The following is a 20806-nucleotide window of genomic DNA, read 5'->3' as shown; positions in this document are numbered from 1 at the left end:
CCAGGATATTTGGTTTGTGGCACAGAGGGACAAAATTCTTAGCTCCAGCTCGAGAGGGCGAAAATAGTGTGGACGGAACTGCATTAACGTAATGCTGTGCAGTCCTACCTGCAGTCTTTCTTTTGAAGGCATATCTTTAACATTTTAAAATATCTGCTGACTTTTAGTCCATGTTTTTTTTCTCTCTTGTACTTTCTGTGCATGCATTTCTGTGCATGCATTTTTGTGCACGAATTTTTCATGTTCCAGCGAGCAATGCAGAGATCATGCCATTTGTAGTCATGTGGTCAAGGTGGGCCTTACAATGGATGTAGTCAGGGAGTGGTGTATGCTTCAGCTTTTGGCAACATAGCATTGTAGACTACCAACAACACTCCCACTGAGCCGTAGCGTACACCATATATATATATTTTGAACCAGTCAGGCACATGACCGTGCCACAGATCTTTACGCACAGCATCATGCACGGCACATGATGCACCGCAGCTTTCTTGTTATTACTGTGAAGCTGGGGCTAAGCTATTGCTAAGCTTTCTGGTTTTTATCAACAGTCCGGGTGAGGTGAGAGAAGAGCTTGGATTAGTGAAGCACCACGTCATGTCAGCTAGACACAGTCATGTCAGCTCAAACAGCATGCTCTGCACTGAAAATGAGCCTTGATGAGTGTTGAAACACTGGCGCCTTCTATCTGCTCAGCTTTGCCTGTGCTGTTTGTACTGTTACCATGAGTGCATACTGACTCCCAGAAATTCTGGATTGTTGAGTGTGTTATAGATAGGCCAAAATGAAGTGACTCAATTGAAAGACTTTTCCATCTGGGATCACTGTTTTCAATTTTGTCTAGGTTCATGAACCACTTTCTGTGGCAGTAGTTACTGTTGACTTTTTGAGTCTTGTAATTAACGAGTTTCTCATTCTTTCATCTGGACCCATTTTCAGGGATCAAATAGGGCAGTTGTCGAGTTCCCAGTGTAGCCTTAACTGAGGTCTAAACCTTCTCTTTGTTTTGAGGAAAGGAAAGTTGCATAACTGGGCCATTTGGTAGATGGACACCTCAAGCTGGCCTTTGGGGACTGCAAGCTTATGCCAGCTAGGGTTTGTCCTTTTTTGCTTCTTTTTGGACAGTTCAGGTGTGTCCACCTGCAAAGTAAGCCAGTTATGTATTTGTATTTGTTTTTGATAGGAAATTGGTACACGTACACATTATGAACAAGAGGAGCATTCTACCAAGAAAGGGTTTAGACTGCGATTCAGGCTAGACGAGGAACTAGACTGTCTTATTTGCTTCGCGTAAACGGGTCCTGCTTTATCTAAGGAGTTTAGAAAGCTATGTTTTCTGCAGTGCGTGTATTGTAGTAGCTACTGCTGCCAGGTTAGTAAACCAGGCTAGTAAACCCTCCCTTATCCAAACAATGCGCTCAATCACTCATCGATTTACACAATCCCTTCAACTTCTCTGCATACTCATGGAAATGTGTTCCTTCATCTTGCATCACTGGTCTCTATCAGACTGCTGTGAGGGGATAACGAAGATATTGTAAAGCATTGTTGGGAGTGTGTGCAGCGCAGCAAAGACTGTTGTCACACCAGGCCTAGATTGCAGTAATGTCAAGTGGAGGCTACTACCGTCCCTTGTAGTGGCCAGATTGAATGCGTAAGGGTGTAAGACATGGAGTAGTGCATAAGGTTGAGAGGAGTGTGATGGGACCGGGTAGAAAGGGAGCGGAATAAAGAAATTATTAATGCGAAAGCATTACTAGGCTATGTTGTATCCGCAAACGTATCTTCAAAACATGTCCGCAAAATGTGTTGCCGGATGTGATGTCATGAGCTGGTGACGTCCTCAGTCATGATCTGAAGAGTGCTGTGGTGAAGTATCTAAAGTCAGTGAGTCATCGGGCATTAACATTAGGCGCTAATGAATGACCTAATTAATGGAGGTAATTGATGGTTGTAATTAACTAATTTGATTAATTTGTTTGATTAATTGGGCTAGTTACTGAGACCATATATGTCATAAGAGTGTGCCCGTCATCCATACGTCTGATGACGTCACACCTGCAATTAATGGGAGTACAGCAACAAAAAAGCACGCATCGTCAATTGGGAGCATCGGAGATCGAAGAGTGGTGGTCGGATCTTAACAGAGTGGGTAAGTAGGGGTAGAAAGGTGTCGATTAGGAGCCACCAACCTCTCGGCAAATGCTAATGCTTTCGCATTGCTCCAATGCAGTCTCTGCAGTGATATCCAAGTTTTATGCTGGTCATGGGTACTTTTATATTATGTCTTCCTCACTGACCTGAGGTGACGGCAGGCATATTATGAAGTGGAGCTAAGTTGTTGCCTGAACCGCAAATGTCGACATGTCCATTTGATGTGCTTATTTACAGTGTGCTAATTTGTTACTCCTGTATTTCGGCAATATTTTGATCGAATAATGCATGCATTGCACAAAGGAGCAGCAGATTTGGCACAGTTCCATCTGAGTATAGAACAGGGTGGAGTCAGTCACTTGTTCTCTCGCTCGCACACTTGCTTTTACGTGTGGCTGATTACCCACAGATTTGCCCACTTGAGCTTTGAGAGCAGTGTGGCAGTGTATGGGTGATCATGATGGGTGATCATGATGTACAGATGAACAATGAAACCCCTTGCAGGAGTGAGCCGGGCCAGTACGCGTCCTTCTGCGGCCGAGCCCTGGAGCGGGCCCTGAAGGCGGGCAGCCCCCGGGAGTGCCGCCCTTCGCGCATGGAGGTACTGAGCATCCTGCAGCGGAACCCCTTCCACCACTCACTGCCACACTCCATACCCGTACACTTCCTCAACGGTGCCTACCTGGTGAGTAGCAAGTTTAGGAATTGCCTTGTCTTGAAAATTCACGTCATAAACAATACGGAGGACAAGGAGCAAACAAACAATGTCAGCATTTTGTTTTGTTCATCCTCTCTCCATCATCCATGTTGTTCATGCTATGAATCTTGAAGGTGGCACACCACCTAGCGCATTAGTCCACCTTAACAGCATAACCCTGCTGTTACATTTTGCACGTTAATGTTGGGGAAAATTTCTTGTAAGCGCAACAGGTTTCTTGGCTACTTGTGAGGCTCTTGCCTCTCGTAATCTTTTGGCATGTGCAGAACGTTTCAAATGCACTGTGATGGCCCTCTGCTTGCGTGAAGAGCTGTCTGTAGAAGGGAGGTAACGTAAACACTGGAATATAGGTTGAACTTTTTTGCAAAAAACCATGGTGAAAAGTCGACCTCCGTCTTATACCGGTCATTGGCGGAAAAACTACGAAAGTCTTGCAACAATGGGCGGCTGAAGTCAACAGCCTCCATCGCCACCAGCAGCAGCGCGGCATGGCGACGTTGTCGCACCACCATTTTGCGTTTCCGTTGTTGCAAAGCTATTTTGTTAAAAGGCTGCTTTTTCACATCTGGTTTTAAAATGAGTGGAAGCTGATGGCAATTCACTGTCACCTTCAAGAAAAACGCGATTGAGTACTCAGAAGCTCACAGCAACCTGTCGGAAAGGCGCGAATTTTGAGTATCCGAAAAGAGCATTCAGTACTGGTTGAAGCAGAAGCTGCGTATTAGTACAACTTGCAGCAACCAGAAGAAAATATCATTTCGTGGGCGGACCGCAGCGAATCCAGAATTGGAAGGAAAGGTTATGCTGCATGCAAGATCACGGCCTGTGACTGCGGAATGCATCCGTGTGAACGCGGTAGAGATCGCACGTGCCTCTAGACTCACAAGGGCGCAATTCAAGGGCTTGCTATCCTGGGTGCAGCGATTCGTGAAGAGGAAGGGTTTTGCTCTACCACTCCGTACTTCTGTGTGCCAAAAATAAACAGGCGGGTTGATGGGCGCGCGATACTGTTAAAGAATTGTCCGGGTGTACATACGAGGAGCATTTAAATGAAAATAAATACCGTCACCATTGTGCAACCTGTTGAGTCGCATTTGTTTCAAGGTAATGGTGTCTTTCGGTACTTTTACCATTGAAAAAGATTTTTTTCATTTATAGAATTGGTTAGTTAGGGGGTCGACCAATATTCCGGTCCGACCTATAGTCCGTTTTTTATGGTAACAACGAGATGGGAGAACGTGTGGAGCAGGCGAAGTTGTGGCATGCATGTGTTCTACATTGCTTTTGTGGTGGCCACTTTATTCCGACACATTGCTGATTTATTGGAATTTGCAAACTGCGTCTTTTAGGCTGCAAGTGGCCAAAAAAAATAGAAGCGAGTGACAGAAACAAACGCCTCAGAGTCAACACATGCAACAGTATCTCTTAAAAAAGATGTTGTTGCATGTGTAGAAAAAAAAAGATTGCGTGGAAAAGATCTGCCAGCAAAGACAGGTGCCCTTGATGTGGCGTTGCACAGGGCATTTGTGATGTGCGGCACTTGCTGTGGACGTGCCCAGCGACAGCTCCTATTCAAAAACGGCTCCTCAGGGAGCTGGACCTGTGGTAGGACTGCGAATCTGATTATGTGAAGTGCACTATGGACAATCACTTCACCAGCAACCTCTGCGACTACCTCAGCGAAACTCATCTTCACTCCTTCTTTTAACTTTCTATCTCCTGCTTTCTGTTCCCCCTTTCTCAGCTTGTCATGGCACATTTCTCGAATTAGAAAAAGAATCTCGTAAATGCTGCCCACAGGGTGTCTGCCATAGCATGGTTTCGTGTCGCGCCTTCGGCCGTTAGCACTCATGTCTTTGTGGTGATGAACTGCACCGCCAGAAGCCGCTGAGCACAGTGGCAGTCAAGCGCCGGTGGTGTGTAGAGTGCTGAAGTGCCAGCGCCATTCCACACATGCTAAATGTATGCTGTCAAAATGCTGGCACAGGGTAAACCAGGCCACTTTGGCAAGATGACATTTGCTACGTACCATGTGAGAGCACTGACACATCACAATGCCACAGCTGAGCTCGTATAGCATGGGCTTCTATCGGGGCTGCAGAAGGACTGGCTCAGGAAAATGTAGATGCTTGGAAAACCCAGCACCCTGGAATGTAGCAGCAGGGTTGTACAATACTTTTGCCACCTGATTTTTTGGGCTCAGTGTGACTCGGAAAATGGTTCGATTAATCGAACAGTCTAGAAAATCAGCGAACTTCAAAAAAAATCACTTTTTCGCAAAAAACAGCTTTAAACATCACAAACTTTGCCATTTCTCAGGTTCTGTTTACAACTGGTAATACTGGTTTGTATATTGGATTTTGTTGGCATACGCCGCGGCTGTCCCATTTTTAACGTGGTCGCATTCCCTAGCTCATGCACTATTCTTTGTAGACCACCTCAATGGCAATGAAAAATGACCATTCACTCAGGTGGCAACAATGAGGAACAAATAGCCGAGCCTATCCAAGCCAGTCCATCCAACTGACTCTGTTTAAATCTAAAATAGAGTCTTTTACAGTCACGTGTAACCGGTTGGTTGTGATTGCAGTGCCTGCTTGCACTAAATTAGAATGAAAAGACAACCTTTCTATCGAAAAGCAATCGCCACGCAATTGCTGGCATGTATTTTATTCCGAAAAATTGAACTTCTGGACTCTACAGAGCCCGAAATATCAGTCGTGAACATGTGCTCATTCCTATGAGGTGCATGACAGTCCCTCAGCGAAGTCCAAAGTATTGGAGTCCGAAAATACGGTTGGCTACTGTAATAAGATTTTTGGTAGGTACTTGCTGGCTTTATGTACCTTTGCATGTATGTTGTGTTTTGCAGCACTGTGCATGCATCCTGTAGTATCTCACCTCTGAGTTAATGGCATCTGCAAGCAAACAAAAATAAGATTGGGTTCGAGATTCCATGCAGCAAAGGACATGCACCAGTGTCAGCTTTTGCCAGTTGTCATCTCCTTGTCGACGTTCTTTTGTTGTTGTTTTGTTCATGTCTGAATTAATCTTTCATAAGTCAATGTGACAGCTTTAGCCTTGCCTTTTCACTGATGCCTCCCTCATGTGGCATGCTGAAATTGGGTTTTCAGAGAGAAGTGAAGTCAATTGCTTGCTCAAATGATGGCTGTCATCCTAACCAATTTTGAGCACAGCTGCAGTAATCTGCTTGTGCCGAACTTGTTCTGTGCAACTAGGTGGTGAGTTTCGACGGCTCCACGACTGTGGACGAGTTTATTGGGACACTGACCCAGGAGGCCGGAATGCGTGACCCCAGTCAGTCGGGCTTTGCCCTCTACAGTGACGACCCCATCGACAAGGGTGTCCAGCACTGCCTCAACCTGTCCACACAGGTGAGCCCACCGTTCCCCCCCCCCAGGTCCCCTGTGAGCAGCAGTAAACATTGTCACATGGTGATGGCAATGCTGTGAACAAGCAGCAAGCTGACTAGCGGGGCACTGAAACCAACTCTTGATTGGGCTGACTTGCAACCACAAATAACTGAACAGCTCAGTGACAGCGATAGCACACGCTTGCTTGGCAGTTCAAGAAGTGAATCATCATTGTTCTCGACTGCACTCATTTAAAGCTGGCAACGAACTTTCAAGATAAGGCACTATTAGCACTTCTGATAATCTCGAACAACGTAGAAGCAGCTACGTGTGCTTGCCTTTATTTGAGGTAAACTTGATCTAATCGGGCGTAGCAAGCAAAGTGACAAAGGCCTTGTGACGGTGGCTGCGAGCGTAAACAAATTAATAAACGTTTGGAAAGCTTCATGCCAATATACCAAACGACATTTAGACCGTAGTTCATGCCAACTAATACATTTAACTTGTAGCACCATTTAGATTTCTGCTTTGATCAGCCACCAGCAATTGTGCCTACCTAGACCCTTGTAATCTGTTCCTCAGTAGAGTGCTTTTTCAGGGGTCCCATTAAGTGAATGAATATGCTTGTCTTCACTCGAAAGAAGTCTGTGAAACATTTCCAGGAGGGGTTCCTTATGCGTGCCTGGTTACAGCCACTGCATTAATGATCAGAATTTAGTGGATTAGATTTGTTAAAGTCTCATTGTACAAGGATTTTGTTTAACAGCTTTATGCATGGAGGGAAGCAGTTTTAAGGGTACGACGAGAGTTGGTAATGTACTAGGGAAAGCTTGTGAGTAGTATTGGTGAGCAGCACCTTGTTACTTGTCTACCGAACATGAAATAATCTGTGGGAGTCGAATTTGTCCCTCACATCCTGTGGGCACTGTGCTCTGGATTATGCCTTGTACTTTGGAAACTCTCATTAATCCATTCTTTGCAAGCTGCCTTATTCCAAGCTGTCTTTTATAAAAAAAGTGGCCATTCCCCCCACCCACCCCCCACTCCATTTACCGGTTGTATGTTTGCTTGTCTGAAGTCTGCTTCTTGCAGGTGGCCCACCTGCCCAGGTTTATATGTGCAAATAAACACATCTGGCAGGTTGTGATGACATTACAAAGTCATGTGACCTAGGTGGTAAAGCAGCTGGCTCACCTGTTAGAAAGAAAACGCCACGACAAATATCTTAGTGGACCAATGTTTAATGATGCAAAAATTGTGAAACATGCTTTGCTAGCGCACATAGTGTTTTTTCATTTGACGTAACTACACAAATTGGCTGTTTTTTTTTTTGTTTTAAGTGAGTGAAGTGAGTGTGCATAGTGTTGTGTAATGAGTGGATGCTGGGTGTGCTGTTTTTGCAGAGAGGGGATTCACTGCTGGCGGATGAAGTGTACCACTGCAGCACCCTCAAGGTGAGTCACTCTTACTGGACATCAAAAGAAGTGGAGTTGATTAAGTTTGGTGAACTCCCAAGACTGAAACCACTAGTCTCCCGCAATTGGGTGAAATGTTGCGGAATGGCATGTTAGCAGCTGCAATCTCTCTTCTTTATTATTTTGTTGAGAAGATCAGTAGGAATGACAGGATGATGGGAGTTTCATTAATTTAACCATCTTAACTCCCTTGAAAGCTTGATGCTGGTAACAAAAGGAATTCTGCTGATGCCTTGACTGCTTGTTCCCCGATGTGCTTGAGCAAGCTAGCAGATCGAGTTCAGTGACTCTGCTGACAACACTCTTTTGTGAGAAGTGTCTTTCAAAACAAAAATGAATATGTATTAGTAGCAGGAAAGTATTCCCAGTTTTCAGTGATGCTCAGCATCTGTTCTCGGGGCTTCCTCTTGTAGCAGTGCCAAGCTGTCCAGGAATGAAAGTGGATGCCAGATGGGTGCCATTTTTTTGTAGGGCTGCATCCCACTTGCAGGCATGGTCACCACAGTGGATAGGGCATTGTGCAGCAGTTCATCACCAGAGAGTTACTAAATCAGTCACTGGGAGCCATAATGTCAAACTTCTTCAAGTGAAGGGAATAGCAAGTACTACCTGATGCTGAACTGCAACATCATTATCATCAGCAGCAGCAGCAGCAGCCTGACTGCACCCACTGCAGGGCAAAGGCCTCTCCCGTGGTTCTCCAATTCATCCTCCTACCTAACTTTTTGCCGCCCCTGCTACGCTTGCCTTTCCTTGGAATCCACTCTGTTACCCTTAACGACCAGCAGTTATCTTGCCTTCGCATCACATGCCCTGCCCAAGACCATTTCTTGCTCTGCATTTCGACTAGAATGTCATTAACCCACGTTTGTTACCTCACTCACTTTGCCCGCTTTCGGTCTCTTAACGTTGCACCTATCATTCTTCTACAACAGCCTTATTCAGTTTTAATAAAGGTAGACCTGAAGTGAACATTCCTGGTTTTAGACTTAGCAACTGATGCTGCTGATTGCAACTAGGAAATTAACTGCTTTGTCATGAAAAAAAAAAAAACATGGTTTTTTTTCTTTCTATTCTCTTCTCGGTTTTTGATCACTGCTGATTGTTGGCTGATACTGACGGAGACTGTGCAGAGACAATCAGTGGTGACATGACATGGTGAATTAAGTCAGCAGGTGCACTGATGTCCGAAGAGTCCCATGGAGCAGAGCACCAGCGGACATGGCTTCACATGCACCGGCACCTGTGCTAGACTATGCCTGAAAGAAGCCATTTTAGGGTGCTTTTTGTTAGTGTGAAAAATGTTTGCTATTCCTTAACCTTGCATACCAGTGTTCTGTAGAATTGCAAACTGCTTTATTAAGTTGATTGTTGTTATAAGCAGCAAACGCACGGAACCTTTTGAAGTATATCGTGCGACAAGAAAAACTTTTGGCATAACTGATATTTTGAGATATGCATGTTCCAGCAAACCAGGGATTAGTCTCGTGACGGTATGCATGTCTTTGGTATTATGCTGCTTGCTGTCTTGTGTTGTCGTCTTGCTCATGCTGCCGCTTAATGAGCACCGTCCCGTAATTTCAGCTGTGCGATGTCATCTCGCGCTGGGAGCAGGCCCTACGGGAACGCCACCTGGGCAAAGTGGAGAACACTCGAGTCATCTGCCTCACCTTCAAGAACAGGTTGGTCACTTCCCATGGCTTCTTGCCAACTGAGCCACTTGACATTGCCCTGCAACTCACCCAGAAGTGCATGGAGGGAGGGACATTGGCATGGAGCTGGAAAGGAAAAGTTTTCCGAACTTGCAGTATCTTTGCTCTGACCTCTTAGCTGCCAATTTATGTAGCAATAAGCATGCAGACATTGAGTGAAGTGAGATTTTTATTTATAAGCTACGCTAGCTGATTGTTGTGTACCACTGGTAAGGTCTCACAGTGAACACCTCCACAATTCAACATGGCAAAACAAAGCACATAGTAGTTTGTTTTTTGTTTTGCAGAAACTATTTTCTGACATTCAACTGTTGGTTATCTGAAAGCAAGGTTTCTGTTTTTGCAAGGTTCTTTTGCACTCTTCGAGATATTTTTATGTAATAAACCTCAAACTTCGAGCCTGAAAGTGGCTTAGCTGACTTTATGAGACAACAGTAGCTAAACAGAAGAGTTGCTTGGGGAACATATCAGTTCCTACCAGTGTCTAGAAGTATTTTGTTTGTATATATGTGGTTGTTCATTTTTCTCTCTGCTTCTGTCGTGGTGGTGTGCAGGCTGTTCCTGCGGCAGCACCAAAAAGCAGAGACGGAACGGGAACGCCTGCTCACCTGCTACTTCCTGCACGGGGAGCTCTTGCAGGGGCGCTTCCCCCTCACCCACGAGATGGCGCTCGAGATGGCCGCGCTCATGGCACAGGTTGGCCTTCATCGATCCTTCCCTTCTGCTTTCTGCCCAGACATCATACCGGCATGCCTGACCGTTGTCACGCCATTTCGCTTTGGTGCTCGAAATCATTGAAAGTACGCCGAGGACGTACGTTCCAAGTGAAAATTGATGGTTTGGCCTTTTGCGACCATGTTTACATTTAGTGAAAGGCAAATTTATTGCTGCAGTTATGCCGCCCTTTTTCTAGATGGGCCAAACTGCTCCATATTGACTGCTTTTGAGTTGGTCTTATGACAGCCATGTTTCTAGTGAAAGTAGTCGCTTTGTCATTTGTTGAGCACGGCAATCTATCGACATATGCTTACTTCAGTTTCTCCTCAGTTCGAGGTGTGACCATGATAAAAGTGGCTACTCTTCCGTCCCCCATAGCATGCAAGTGTCGTTAGGGTGCAAGCTGGTTGTGAATTCAATGTGGTCAAAAGTGCCACAGAGCTCTCGCAGTATGTTCATTTGTGTGCGTTTATCATTATATTACGAGGCTTCCATACTTCATTTGTCTCCAGCACTTGTCTTTGTCTGTTTTAGTAAAGAAGGTGATGACACATTTAAACACAGAAGCGTTAGTGAACTAGCCAAGGTGAGTTTTGTTTTTATTTTGCCTGGGGAGTAGTTCCAATTTCTGTCCACATCAGCACAGGTGCTACACAGGGCAGCTAAGGTTTTTTCAAATATTTGTAGTTCAGTTAAAATTTTCTTTCTCTGGGGGCAACGTTGAGACTACTGCCCACCGAAAACAGTTGCTCTACTAACTGTACTAAACTAGTGTAGATTGCAGTTGGTAGGGTGAGGTTGACTTTATCAAGAACATAAAGCATTGGGCAAAAGTGATTGTACTGTTACGTGGTGGCCAGCCAAAAAATGAACGATGAACAAGAGATGATTTAATGGCCGTTGGCCTAGCACGAGCACTCCGTCCCGCGCCACTGCCAGTTTCGTCTTCTTCGTCGCATTACCCGGGGCCACCGAGTGATCTCCCCGATTGAAAATAGAAGACACCAACGAAGGGATGCGGGAAACGGTGATGGTCGTCAGCAACGGCACAACAAGGTAGTGAAGTGCTGGCAGCCACGATAGGAGAGATGAGCGAATGAGTCCCGGTCCACGAAGCATCCTGGCCGCAGGTTGCCAGGAACCGACGGCGAGACCCTTAGACGCGCCGGACGGCATGTTGTCAAGATCTGAGAGCTACTGCGCCCTTTCCTTTCATCAAAAACGTTTCCTGTTTCCTTTGCTGGAACCCGGGTACTCCAGCTCAGAATGGCTTAACCACTGAGCCACCGTGGCACAGTGGCCGGTACCTATCCAGTGTGCCAAACGCACACAATCTTACAGATGCCAAGCCGCTGCCACCTGCCATGGTGGCATGGTGGGCACGCTGCCTGTCCAGTGTACGGAATGCACTCAACATTACAGAAGCCAAGTGGCGCCTACTTGCCGGATACATAACAGCTTTTGCTCTCTAACCAGGTTCAGCAGTATAGTTAAACCACAGCTAATTTTTTTTATTATTGACCTGCTTTGACAGAGTGTGTGTGCGTGTGTGTGTGTGCAGATTGAGTTTGGTGACCAGACCGGAGAGCGGGCCAAGGCCAGGCCCCAGCAGCAGCTGCTGCAGCAGGCCCTGGAGCGCTTCTTGCCCCCACAGTTCCTGCTGGTAGACAACAAGTGGGTGTGCCCCCCTATTTGGTCTCACACTCCATGGGCGGGGGGGGTCCTTGAGCAAAAGCACTGGGGTTAGAGACAGCATGGAACTAAAAAAACACTACTGTGCTTCTTCTGAGCTCTGAAAAGGTTTGTTTGGGTTGTGTGGTCCGATTGGCAGGGGGGTCTTGAGTGAAAAGTGAAACAATGCGAAAACATGCAAGAAATCAGTGAATGAATGACAGCGTTGTCTGGCCACTTTGTCTGTGCTGACTGCTTTTGTGGTGTTTCGCCTTCTTTCGAGATTGTTTGAATTGTTGTGGCACCCTGGAAAGTTCATTTGCGGGGAAGACTTCCTCCTCGGAAATCTGATGAGCACAAGTGGCAGATCAGAAAACCTTGACAGTTCTTAGCTGCTTTTGAGTATGAACTGTGGTAGCACCACATGATGTGATGCTCTCAAAGTGAAATCAGCGGAAACTGTTTTCGTTGGCTATTTAGATACGCCAAATATGCTGAAGCACGGTGCACTGTGTCAACTGCGGTCACTCCTCGTGATCGCAGACGTTTCTTTCATATCAGTTCATGTTTTGTCATCATGAAACTTTCGCATGGCTTTGCCAAATTTCAAGTATCTCAGCACTTGCTAACAGAGAGTCGGTTTTGTGAGTTCGTTATAACGAGGTCAGCTACTGCAACACCTTCTTTACATGGAGCTCTCAAATAATGTGCTTCAATGGTGGCAGTGTTGAAGAATTGAGAAGCTTCATAGCATCGAAGAATTCATTATGTCCAGGTGGTACAATAAAAGCTCTTTAATTCGAACTCGGTTATTCCGAGCTTACGGTTAATTCGAACTCACGCCCGGGACCCGGCACTGCCCTGTGTGTTTCAATGGGGGAAAACTCCCGATAATTCGAACAAGTCGGCATCTGGTACGGTTAATTCGAACCAGGAGCCCCTGGCTGACACTGCTGCTCGTAAATAGAAGATGACCCATAGCGAGTAAAACACGCTCCAAATTTAATAGAGATGTAAAACAATGGAAAAGAAAAAAAAAGCCGAGTACACGAGACACACTGCCCACGTTCTGGTGCATGCCGTAGCAGGTTTTCCCTGCCAGAGCACTCGCCCGCACCGTTCCAGGTTTTCATTGTGCCGCGGTCGCTGGGTTGCGATCGCATGGTGTAAACAACGTAGTATGGCGGTTTGGGCGATGCCGCCTTTCGTTAGTGCCGCGAGCGCGAGCTACGTGGACAGCAGTGTGGAGACAATGGAGCCCTTGAGTGACGCTGATATAATTGAGGCTGCATGCACCCTGCAGACGTCACAGGGCTCACATGCAGTGAGAACAGTCGACAGTGATGAGCGCGATGGCGGCGACGAGACTATGCCACCGCCAAGAGTGCACATGAACTAGCTTCGGCGCTCAATGTTGCAGCACGCCACTTCTCTGTCGGTGAGAACTCTGACGTTGCGCAGGAGCTTTGGGCAAGCGGCAGATGATGCTGCTGGAGTCTCGGCAGAAGAATCGCAAGCAAATGCACTTTGCCGATTACTCTTAATTTTGACAACCCTTTCCCATTAATAAACATGTTTTGGAGCATAAATGGCGTCATATATTCCAGCACTAAAGCTCGCTGCTCACGCGAATGCATTCCAGTACCTGTTTCTGGCGCATAAATGGCCGATCAGTTTAATCAATTTATTTCATTTGCCATTAGGACCGGATGAATTTAATTCTCAGAATATGCCCGCCACAAACTGTAGTAGCGCCTAGCTCGCGGTAACGAGTTTAGATGTGACTGCTTTGGGTTCTGCCCGCGTGGCGGGGCGCTATAACCGCCCATTCTAGCGCCCATTCGACAGTTCGAACTTCGCTTAATTCGAACAATTGTCTGGTCCCCTTTGAGTTCGAATTAACGAGCCTTTACTGAAGTTGCTTTCTTGTGGCTTAGTAATCGGCCTGGAGATGAGTCTGCAGCAGGGAGATCAGGGCAATGGTCTTGTGGACATTTGCCAGAGTAGCAGCTTGGGAATGTTGTTTATCCATTTAGAAGTGAACAGCACAGAGCGAAGGGACATAGGGAGACAAGAATTTTGTCTACTGTGTACCTTCGTTCTGCGCTGTTCACTTGTAGACATTGCTGTGGCCTTGCAACCTAAAAAGAAATAAGCTTATGAACTTTAGGAACCTGTTGGAACCAGTTGAATCAAATCTTTTGAGAACCATACAGTTTTCACTGGGTTATTACTCTGTCTTTAAAACCTTGATCTGTTTTTGTCCCCGAGCTGGAAATGCACAAGTGCTGGCTTGCAACAGTTTTGTGGAGGCATATAGCGCAGAAACAACTCAGTGCACACTGCACCGAGCTGTTAATGTGCACATCGAAGCTACCCAGCCGCCCCACATTTCCCGTATAAATGTCTGAACATCAACTCCGCACAGGTTGAAAAAGCACATTGTTTCCTCCATGGGACTGACTACTCACTTTCCTACGACGCAGGACCCAGCAGGAGAGCCTGGGCGAGCGGTGGGCCGCCCTGCGGGGTAGAGCTGCCCAGGACTGCGTGCGCATCTACCTCAACTGCGTCCGCAAGTGGCCCCTGTGTGGGGCACGGCTGTTTGCCGCCAAGGTTGGTTTCCTTTCTTTCTCTGTGCCCCGTGCCTGTTTGATTTGGTCTGCTGAGCTGCAAGGACTGCTTGCCTGGCCCAGATGAAGAGCAAGGAGCAGCAGAGCCTCTGGCTGGCCGTGTCCGAGGATGGCATCAGCCTGCTGGACTGCACCACCCTGGTGAGCTGGCCACTTGGGGCACCTGCCTGTCCTCAAAGGCACCACAGGGGCACAATGGGAGGAGTATACTCCGAGCCATACAACATGTGTCAAACCGACAGACATCTTTGCTTCTTTTACTCCAGGGGTTCTCAACCTGTTTAGCCTTGGGAAATGTTGCAGCTTTCAAAAGGTGCTTGAAGGCCTGTGCATGTCATATTGCATGTCAGGAAAAGAAAACTTGGAGGTCACTTAAGCTGCACCTTTAAGAGTAGTATGCAAGAGCGTTATATGGCCGCCTCCAATTATCGCCAGCCACTAACGGCACTGCGTGCGGTCATGCCCATGGGCATATTCCAAAACGAAAATGTATTAGTGATTGGACTGCTTGTCCACACTTGCGCCATCGTCCTCACTAGTGCTGCCTTCATTATCGCTGCTGCGGTCCCACAGCATACCGTTCTAACGTCGTCGAGCGAAATCCCTCACTTCACAGACAACCACAGCACATCGTTGTCCTGTGAAATCCCACACTTTGAAAACAGCCACACCATGACATCGTGTGGAACAGCTGAAAATTTTGCCTCGCTGCATCCACCACACCTGCCTGTATGACCCGTTCCGAGGTGGCAAACTTGCAGCCTGGAGTAAAGAACGACAGCTGTCTTGAATATAGCTGCGAACTAGTGCTGGACACTTACCAAACCCGCAGCACAAATGAGGATTGACGAAGCACTGCATTAAAACTGGTAAAATGTGGCCAGCAATTGTCAAATGCATCTTAACAGAGCCAAAAAGAAACTACAGTCAAACCCGCATATATCGAACTCGCAAAAAAAAAAACGGAATTAGTTTGAGTTTGATATCGTGTAATTCGATATAGAACGTTTAAAGAAATTGACAATGTACAAAACGCACCTCATCAAGAAGTTTTCTTTAATTCCTAAAGACATGTACGGCGTGCATATTAGCGCGAGAAATAGTAGCCGATCGTCTTCTGCTTTTTTGCTTTCATAGAATTGTTTAGCATGCACTTTTCAGTGTTTTCGAGTGACTAGGAACAGCCAAGTCCACAGCCTTCTATGGACGCGCAGTGGCGACGAACAACGCTCAGCGCATGAAGTGCTTCAGAACACATGGGCGGGTTGGAACTCGTTAGGTCCTCGCAGTTACCGTCGCCGGCAAGATCCCTAGCTAGATCGGCAAGGATATCTTCGTCAGCGAGCTCTCCGGTAGTCGCAACATCGTCGTCAACGGAGACAAAGTCTGTAGCTGCAGTCCCATCACAAACGGCACCTGGGAACTCTGACAGCTGTGTTAACAAATCGTCAAGTTCCTCGAATGGTTCATCGATGTTGAGGGGTTCATCGCAACTTTCTGTTGAGCTGGCGCCAGCCTCGCCGCAAGCAGAGAGTCCACAGTGACGGAAACAATTTCGAATTGTTTCTTTTTTGACATCGTTCTACGATGCATTCAACATCGTTATTGCGCCCAGGAGGTCAATTTTCAACTCCCAGTCAGAGTGGAGATTTAGCAATAATCGTTGCACAAAGCGCTTTCTGTAGCGTGCCTTCAGTGCACGAATGACACCTTGATCCAAAGGCTGCAGCACTGATGTTGTGTTCGGTGGCAGGAAGCGAAGCTCTATGTTGCTAATGCTGGCCTTACAATGGTGAGCAGAACAATTATCAACAAGCAAGCAGACCTTTCTGCCTTTGCTTACCAGGTCGTCGTCCCAGGACTTCAGCCACTTGCCAAAAACTTCGCTTGTCATCCAAGATTTTCCGTTGGACACGCAGGTCACCGGAAGAGGGAGTGCATTCTTCAGTCACTGCGACGATTTGTTCTTGCCATTCACAAATGGTCAAAGCTTGCTCGATCCATCGACGTTGGTGGCGAGCAACACCGATATTCGGGCTTTGTTAACTTTCCCGCCGTGGGACTTATCATGACGACACACCAGCGTTTTGTTGGGCAGCATTTGCCAGAACAAGGCTGTCTCATTGGCATTAAATATATCGCGGGGATGATATATTACCGCGATGTCGCTCCAATTTCCGTCAATCCATTCCTGCACGCTGCTGATGTCCACCGCGCGGCTTTCACCGGTGACAGCCCGGCCGACAATGCTGTGGCGCTCTTTGAAGCGCTGCAGCCAACCTGAACCGCCTTTGAAGTCGGGTCTGTTCAGCGTGAAAGCGAGATCCTTCGCTTTCTGCTCAATTATGGGGCCAGAAACAGGGATGTTCCGTGACCTGACATCAAGGAACCACTTGTACACTGCTGCCTCCACGTCTTCATATACAGCCGTGCGTACGCGGCGGGCGCCGATAGCACCAGGCCTCTTGTCCGCTTTAGCCCTACTGTCGGCCTTATTTTTCAAGACCGTACTCAGCGTGCTTCTTGGCATGCTGTATGCTGCGGCGACATCCGACTTCTTTTCTCAACGTTCAACTCTTTTGATATTCCCTATCTTTGCGGATATCGTCAAGTTCTGCCGTTTCACGGAAGCCATCTCGTTAACAGAGCGGACGAGCTCTACGTTCCGAGGACGTGACTTGCAACTGAACTGTGTGCAGGCACACATGCCGCATGGCTGTGACAGAGCGAGAGATGGGTCGAACCACTTTTTCTAGGGGGTGGCTGATTGAGGGAGAGCCGCGCCACACACACGCAGTTGGGCTAAACCACTTTGGGAGGGGGGTGTCGGCAGCTGGCCCGGCTGCCGCGTGGGAAAGCCAACTTATGGGGAAATTTTGTGGTGTTGAAGTTCGATATATCGCGTGCGGCTGCTATTTTTGTTCGAGTTAACCGTACTTTTTCCTATATGTTCTCATTGTAACATTACGGTGTTCAGAAATTTTTCGATATACAGGGTACTTCGATATAAACGAGTTCGATATAGTCGGGTTCGACTGTACCTCTGAGCAGTATTGGCTCTTCCGTCAGCTACCGACACTCCCCGGAAGCACTGCTGTTCTGAGTGGGGGTGCCGCTGTGATTGGAACAGCGGCCCTTCCATAAACTATTGCCGCAAATGTTTGCAGTGTTTGTTTGTTCATTCTTCAAATCTGCCGGCACGCCGCTTTATCGCTTTGTTTGCTATGCAAGACGTGCCGAGATTTGTCTCGATTGATTGCATCCAGGCAGAGCTGATTCTACGTTGTTCCAGAATGTTCTAGTAACTTTGCATGCTTTATCTAGAAAGTTCGCTATCAGCTTTAAATTGAGCACGGCTGACAGCGGCGGGCATTCTGTTCTGACGACCACCGAGCACGCTTGTTGCTACGCCTCCACCGAGTGGTTCAGTCCATTGTGGGCGCAAGTCAGCCCAAATAAAGAGTTTTGTTTAGAAATTATTTTCGGAGCCCTTCTGCTCTCTGGACTGCTGTTACCACTTTGTAACACTATCGACACTCCCTTGAGCGCCCAGTGCAGAGTTGAAAGTAAAAAAATATGAAAAATCCTTCCAAAAAAGTGCAGACATAAAATTGCAACCCCGCTATAGCATCTGTGATATCTCATTTGTCTCACCATTATTTATGGTGCCATGCTTTGGCTTCAATTGTAAGTCGACCCCTCCACTTTGGATATTGAAATTTAAAAAAATGGGTCGACTTACAATCGTGTAAATATTGGGTGGCTGTTGAGTGAGAACATTCTGCTGCAAGCAGTTACTGAATGGTTCGTCCCAAAATAAAATGGGTAAATAAACCAAAGGTAAAGACTGAGGGATGCATGTGGATTCAGATGCTTGGGGAAACCAAAAAGGCACTCTAAGGAACCCAAGGGCTCTGCAAAACCCAATTTGAGAGCCCCCATTCTGTGTGAAAACTTGCTAATTTCCTTCTCGTCCCTTTTCAGCTTGATTGTGCCTGCACCTTGGTCATGGATGACAGTTTTAGCCATATCTGATGCTGCCATTGGTATTCCACAGGACAGTTATCGGTCTCAAACTTTTTTCCCGTCCAGCGTTATACTAGGTAGTTCTTGACGTTTTCAGTATATTGCAACATTTGTGCGACTGGCCTCATACGCTTGTCTTTTGTCTTCTGGCTCGCATGCAATAGTCACGTGGCTTTTCTGACAAGTGACTAATGTAGGTATTGGTACCAATGGCAAGACTTAATGAAATAGGCCACATCACATCAGTCCATCTTGTCGCTCTGCTAGGTCTTGGTTCTGTCATTACTTTCCAAACCTATCTGGTATTTTATATGCTTATCATCAGCTTCTCATGGTCAACCCCATTCCAAAGCATGCCTCCTTGACCTGCAACCCTGATACTGAAACACTTGAAAAACAAAACAAAAAGTTAGGCTGTGGATTAGCTCAGCTAATCCAGGCAAAACGGAAGTTGTCGGCATTCACTGTGCTCATTGGTGTTGGCATTGACAACATTCTGACTCTGATGATTTTGAGGAAAGGAAGGGTGCATAACTTGCTCTCTGGTTCAGTGGTGTCCCACTGAGCTCTGGACTATAAACTTTAAGCTTTAAGGATACACCAGCTGTCCCCTTGTCATAGTGGCCGATGGAAAATGAAAAACTCATTTCGCCCCTCTTTCTTCCCATTTTTTCCCTGTGTTCCCCTCCCCATATGTTGGGTAGCCTACTGGGCATTGCCTCGTTAACCTCCCTGCCTTTCCATTCTTCTGTTTCTCTCTCTCAATCGCGCTTTTATGTATGTGGCAGCGGTGAGAGAGAGATGTGGGCCGCATTCATTAGCGCTGACAACGCTGTGGCATGTCCACTGCAGCAATAGGCCGCGGTGTTCATTGGGTGACCAATCTCTCGCGATCAACCATTAACTGTCAGTTGGCAAGGTGGGCACGCTGCCTATCCAGTGTGTGGAACGCATTCAATGTTAAAGGCACCAAGCCGCATCTGCTCGGCTAGATCACGTGGTCAGGTAGCAGATGCTCTATGGCTCTGAAACCCCTGCGCAGCAATGGTGATGACTCGGCTCGGCTTTGTGGTAAAGTCACATAAAGCATTGCTATGGCAGCGGTGCAGCAAGGACATTCGATGTCAAACGTGCGGCGATGGTGAAATCGCTCCGACGAAAGTAGTAAAGGCTTTTGCTTTTGAAATTCCTGCTAGAATGAGGCAAACCACTAGAAAGGACATTGGGTTTCTGGCAGTTTTACAATGTTTCCTAAGCTTTGCTATGTTTTGAAAGCCAAGTCAAATATAGCACTCACCCGGCATGGTGTCAACAGTTTAGTTGGCTTACATGCAGCAGTTAGTGCTTTACGATGCTCATTTTGGTTCACAGTGCATCGCCTCATGCCAGAGTGTGTTAATAGTTTGAATTTTGCTGTGAAATGCAATTTTTTTTCTTTGCTACAAGAGGTGTAATTCTGTTGTAAAATGCCATTTTTCCTCCTTCAGAATCTGAAATTGCTACTATTATTAGCAGTTTCTTCTGCTACAAAAGCTTGCTACAAGAAGCCTGTTCTCATTTCCACCACTGGCGCTTGCTTTATGCTTTTGTGAACCTTCTCTGATAATAACAATCAGGCAATCAGCAAGATCTTTTGACACTCCCAGAAATAACTCTGGATTCTATGTACTGCAGCAAAAATGATTGTGAAGGAATGTATAATGCAAAATCAAACTCAAATAGGGCACAGCATCTCTAAAACTATGAACAGTGAGAACGGAGAGGACTCAGATTACAGAATAGCAAAAAGTAATAGGACGTACGCATTAAAAATGCCTTGTGCGCTTCAACTGTATATAGCAACCAGCACACGAAGGGAAAATGTGTTCATCCTGATGTGTTCACCATGTCTCCCCAGCAACCGTGGGTGCAGCATCCCTACTCGAGTGTCATGACGTTTGGTGGCTGCCGGGAGGACTTCATGCTGGTCGTCTGCCCAGAGGCCGGGGAGCCCTGCACAGAGCGGCTGCTTTTTGCCATGCCCAAGCCACAGGTGAGGAGACCAAAGGTCACTTCGGCACTGGTTAGAGTGCAGAGGGGAAATGCTGAGTATACATTTAATTCTCCAGCACAGAGAGATTATTTTATTCTGCACTTTCCACATGTTCTGGGTGCACCGTTGTCAGGTAGAGCAATGATGTGGGCACCAAAATGTGGTTATAGTGACAAGACAGGCAGTTTTTGGTTTTGCATGTTGATTTGCGCCTGTTATGTTACTGCATGTGAAAGGACACTGGTGCAATCAACAATACTGAGGAGGCCGAATGCGGCTTTTAACAAAAGCATG

The 20806-nt window shown here is 46.7% G+C and overlaps 1 protein-coding gene across 2 annotated transcripts in view; it reads left to right on the top strand.

Moving 5' to 3' along the window:
- LOC144105335 (uncharacterized protein CG43867) overlaps positions 1-20806 on the top strand; it is an 80135-nt gene that overhangs the window by 52931 nt on the left and 6398 nt on the right. For both annotated transcript variants that reach the window (XR_013308767.1, XM_077638471.1), the window contains exons 19-27: positions 2659-2839; positions 6112-6267; positions 7650-7700; positions 9306-9403; positions 9988-10129; positions 11712-11824; positions 14308-14437; positions 14518-14595; positions 20378-20512. Coding sequence is in view for 1 of the 2 variants with exons in the window: in XM_077638471.1 (XP_077494597.1) it covers positions 2659-2839; positions 6112-6267; positions 7650-7700; positions 9306-9403; positions 9988-10129; positions 11712-11824; positions 14308-14437; positions 14518-14595; positions 20378-20512 (1084 nt within the window). In the remaining variant the exon portion in view is untranslated. The remainder of the gene's footprint in view (positions 1-2658; positions 2840-6111; positions 6268-7649; positions 7701-9305; positions 9404-9987; positions 10130-11711; positions 11825-14307; positions 14438-14517; positions 14596-20377; positions 20513-20806) is intronic.

Source organism: Amblyomma americanum, chromosome 9 (genome assembly GCF_052857255.1).
Source record: "Amblyomma americanum isolate KBUSLIRL-KWMA chromosome 9, ASM5285725v1, whole genome shotgun sequence".
Classification (NCBI taxonomy): domain Eukaryota; kingdom Metazoa; phylum Arthropoda; class Arachnida; order Ixodida; family Ixodidae; genus Amblyomma; species Amblyomma americanum.
The sequence above is the reverse complement of the archived record's forward strand: the minus strand, read 5'-3'. Positions and strand labels throughout refer to the sequence as shown.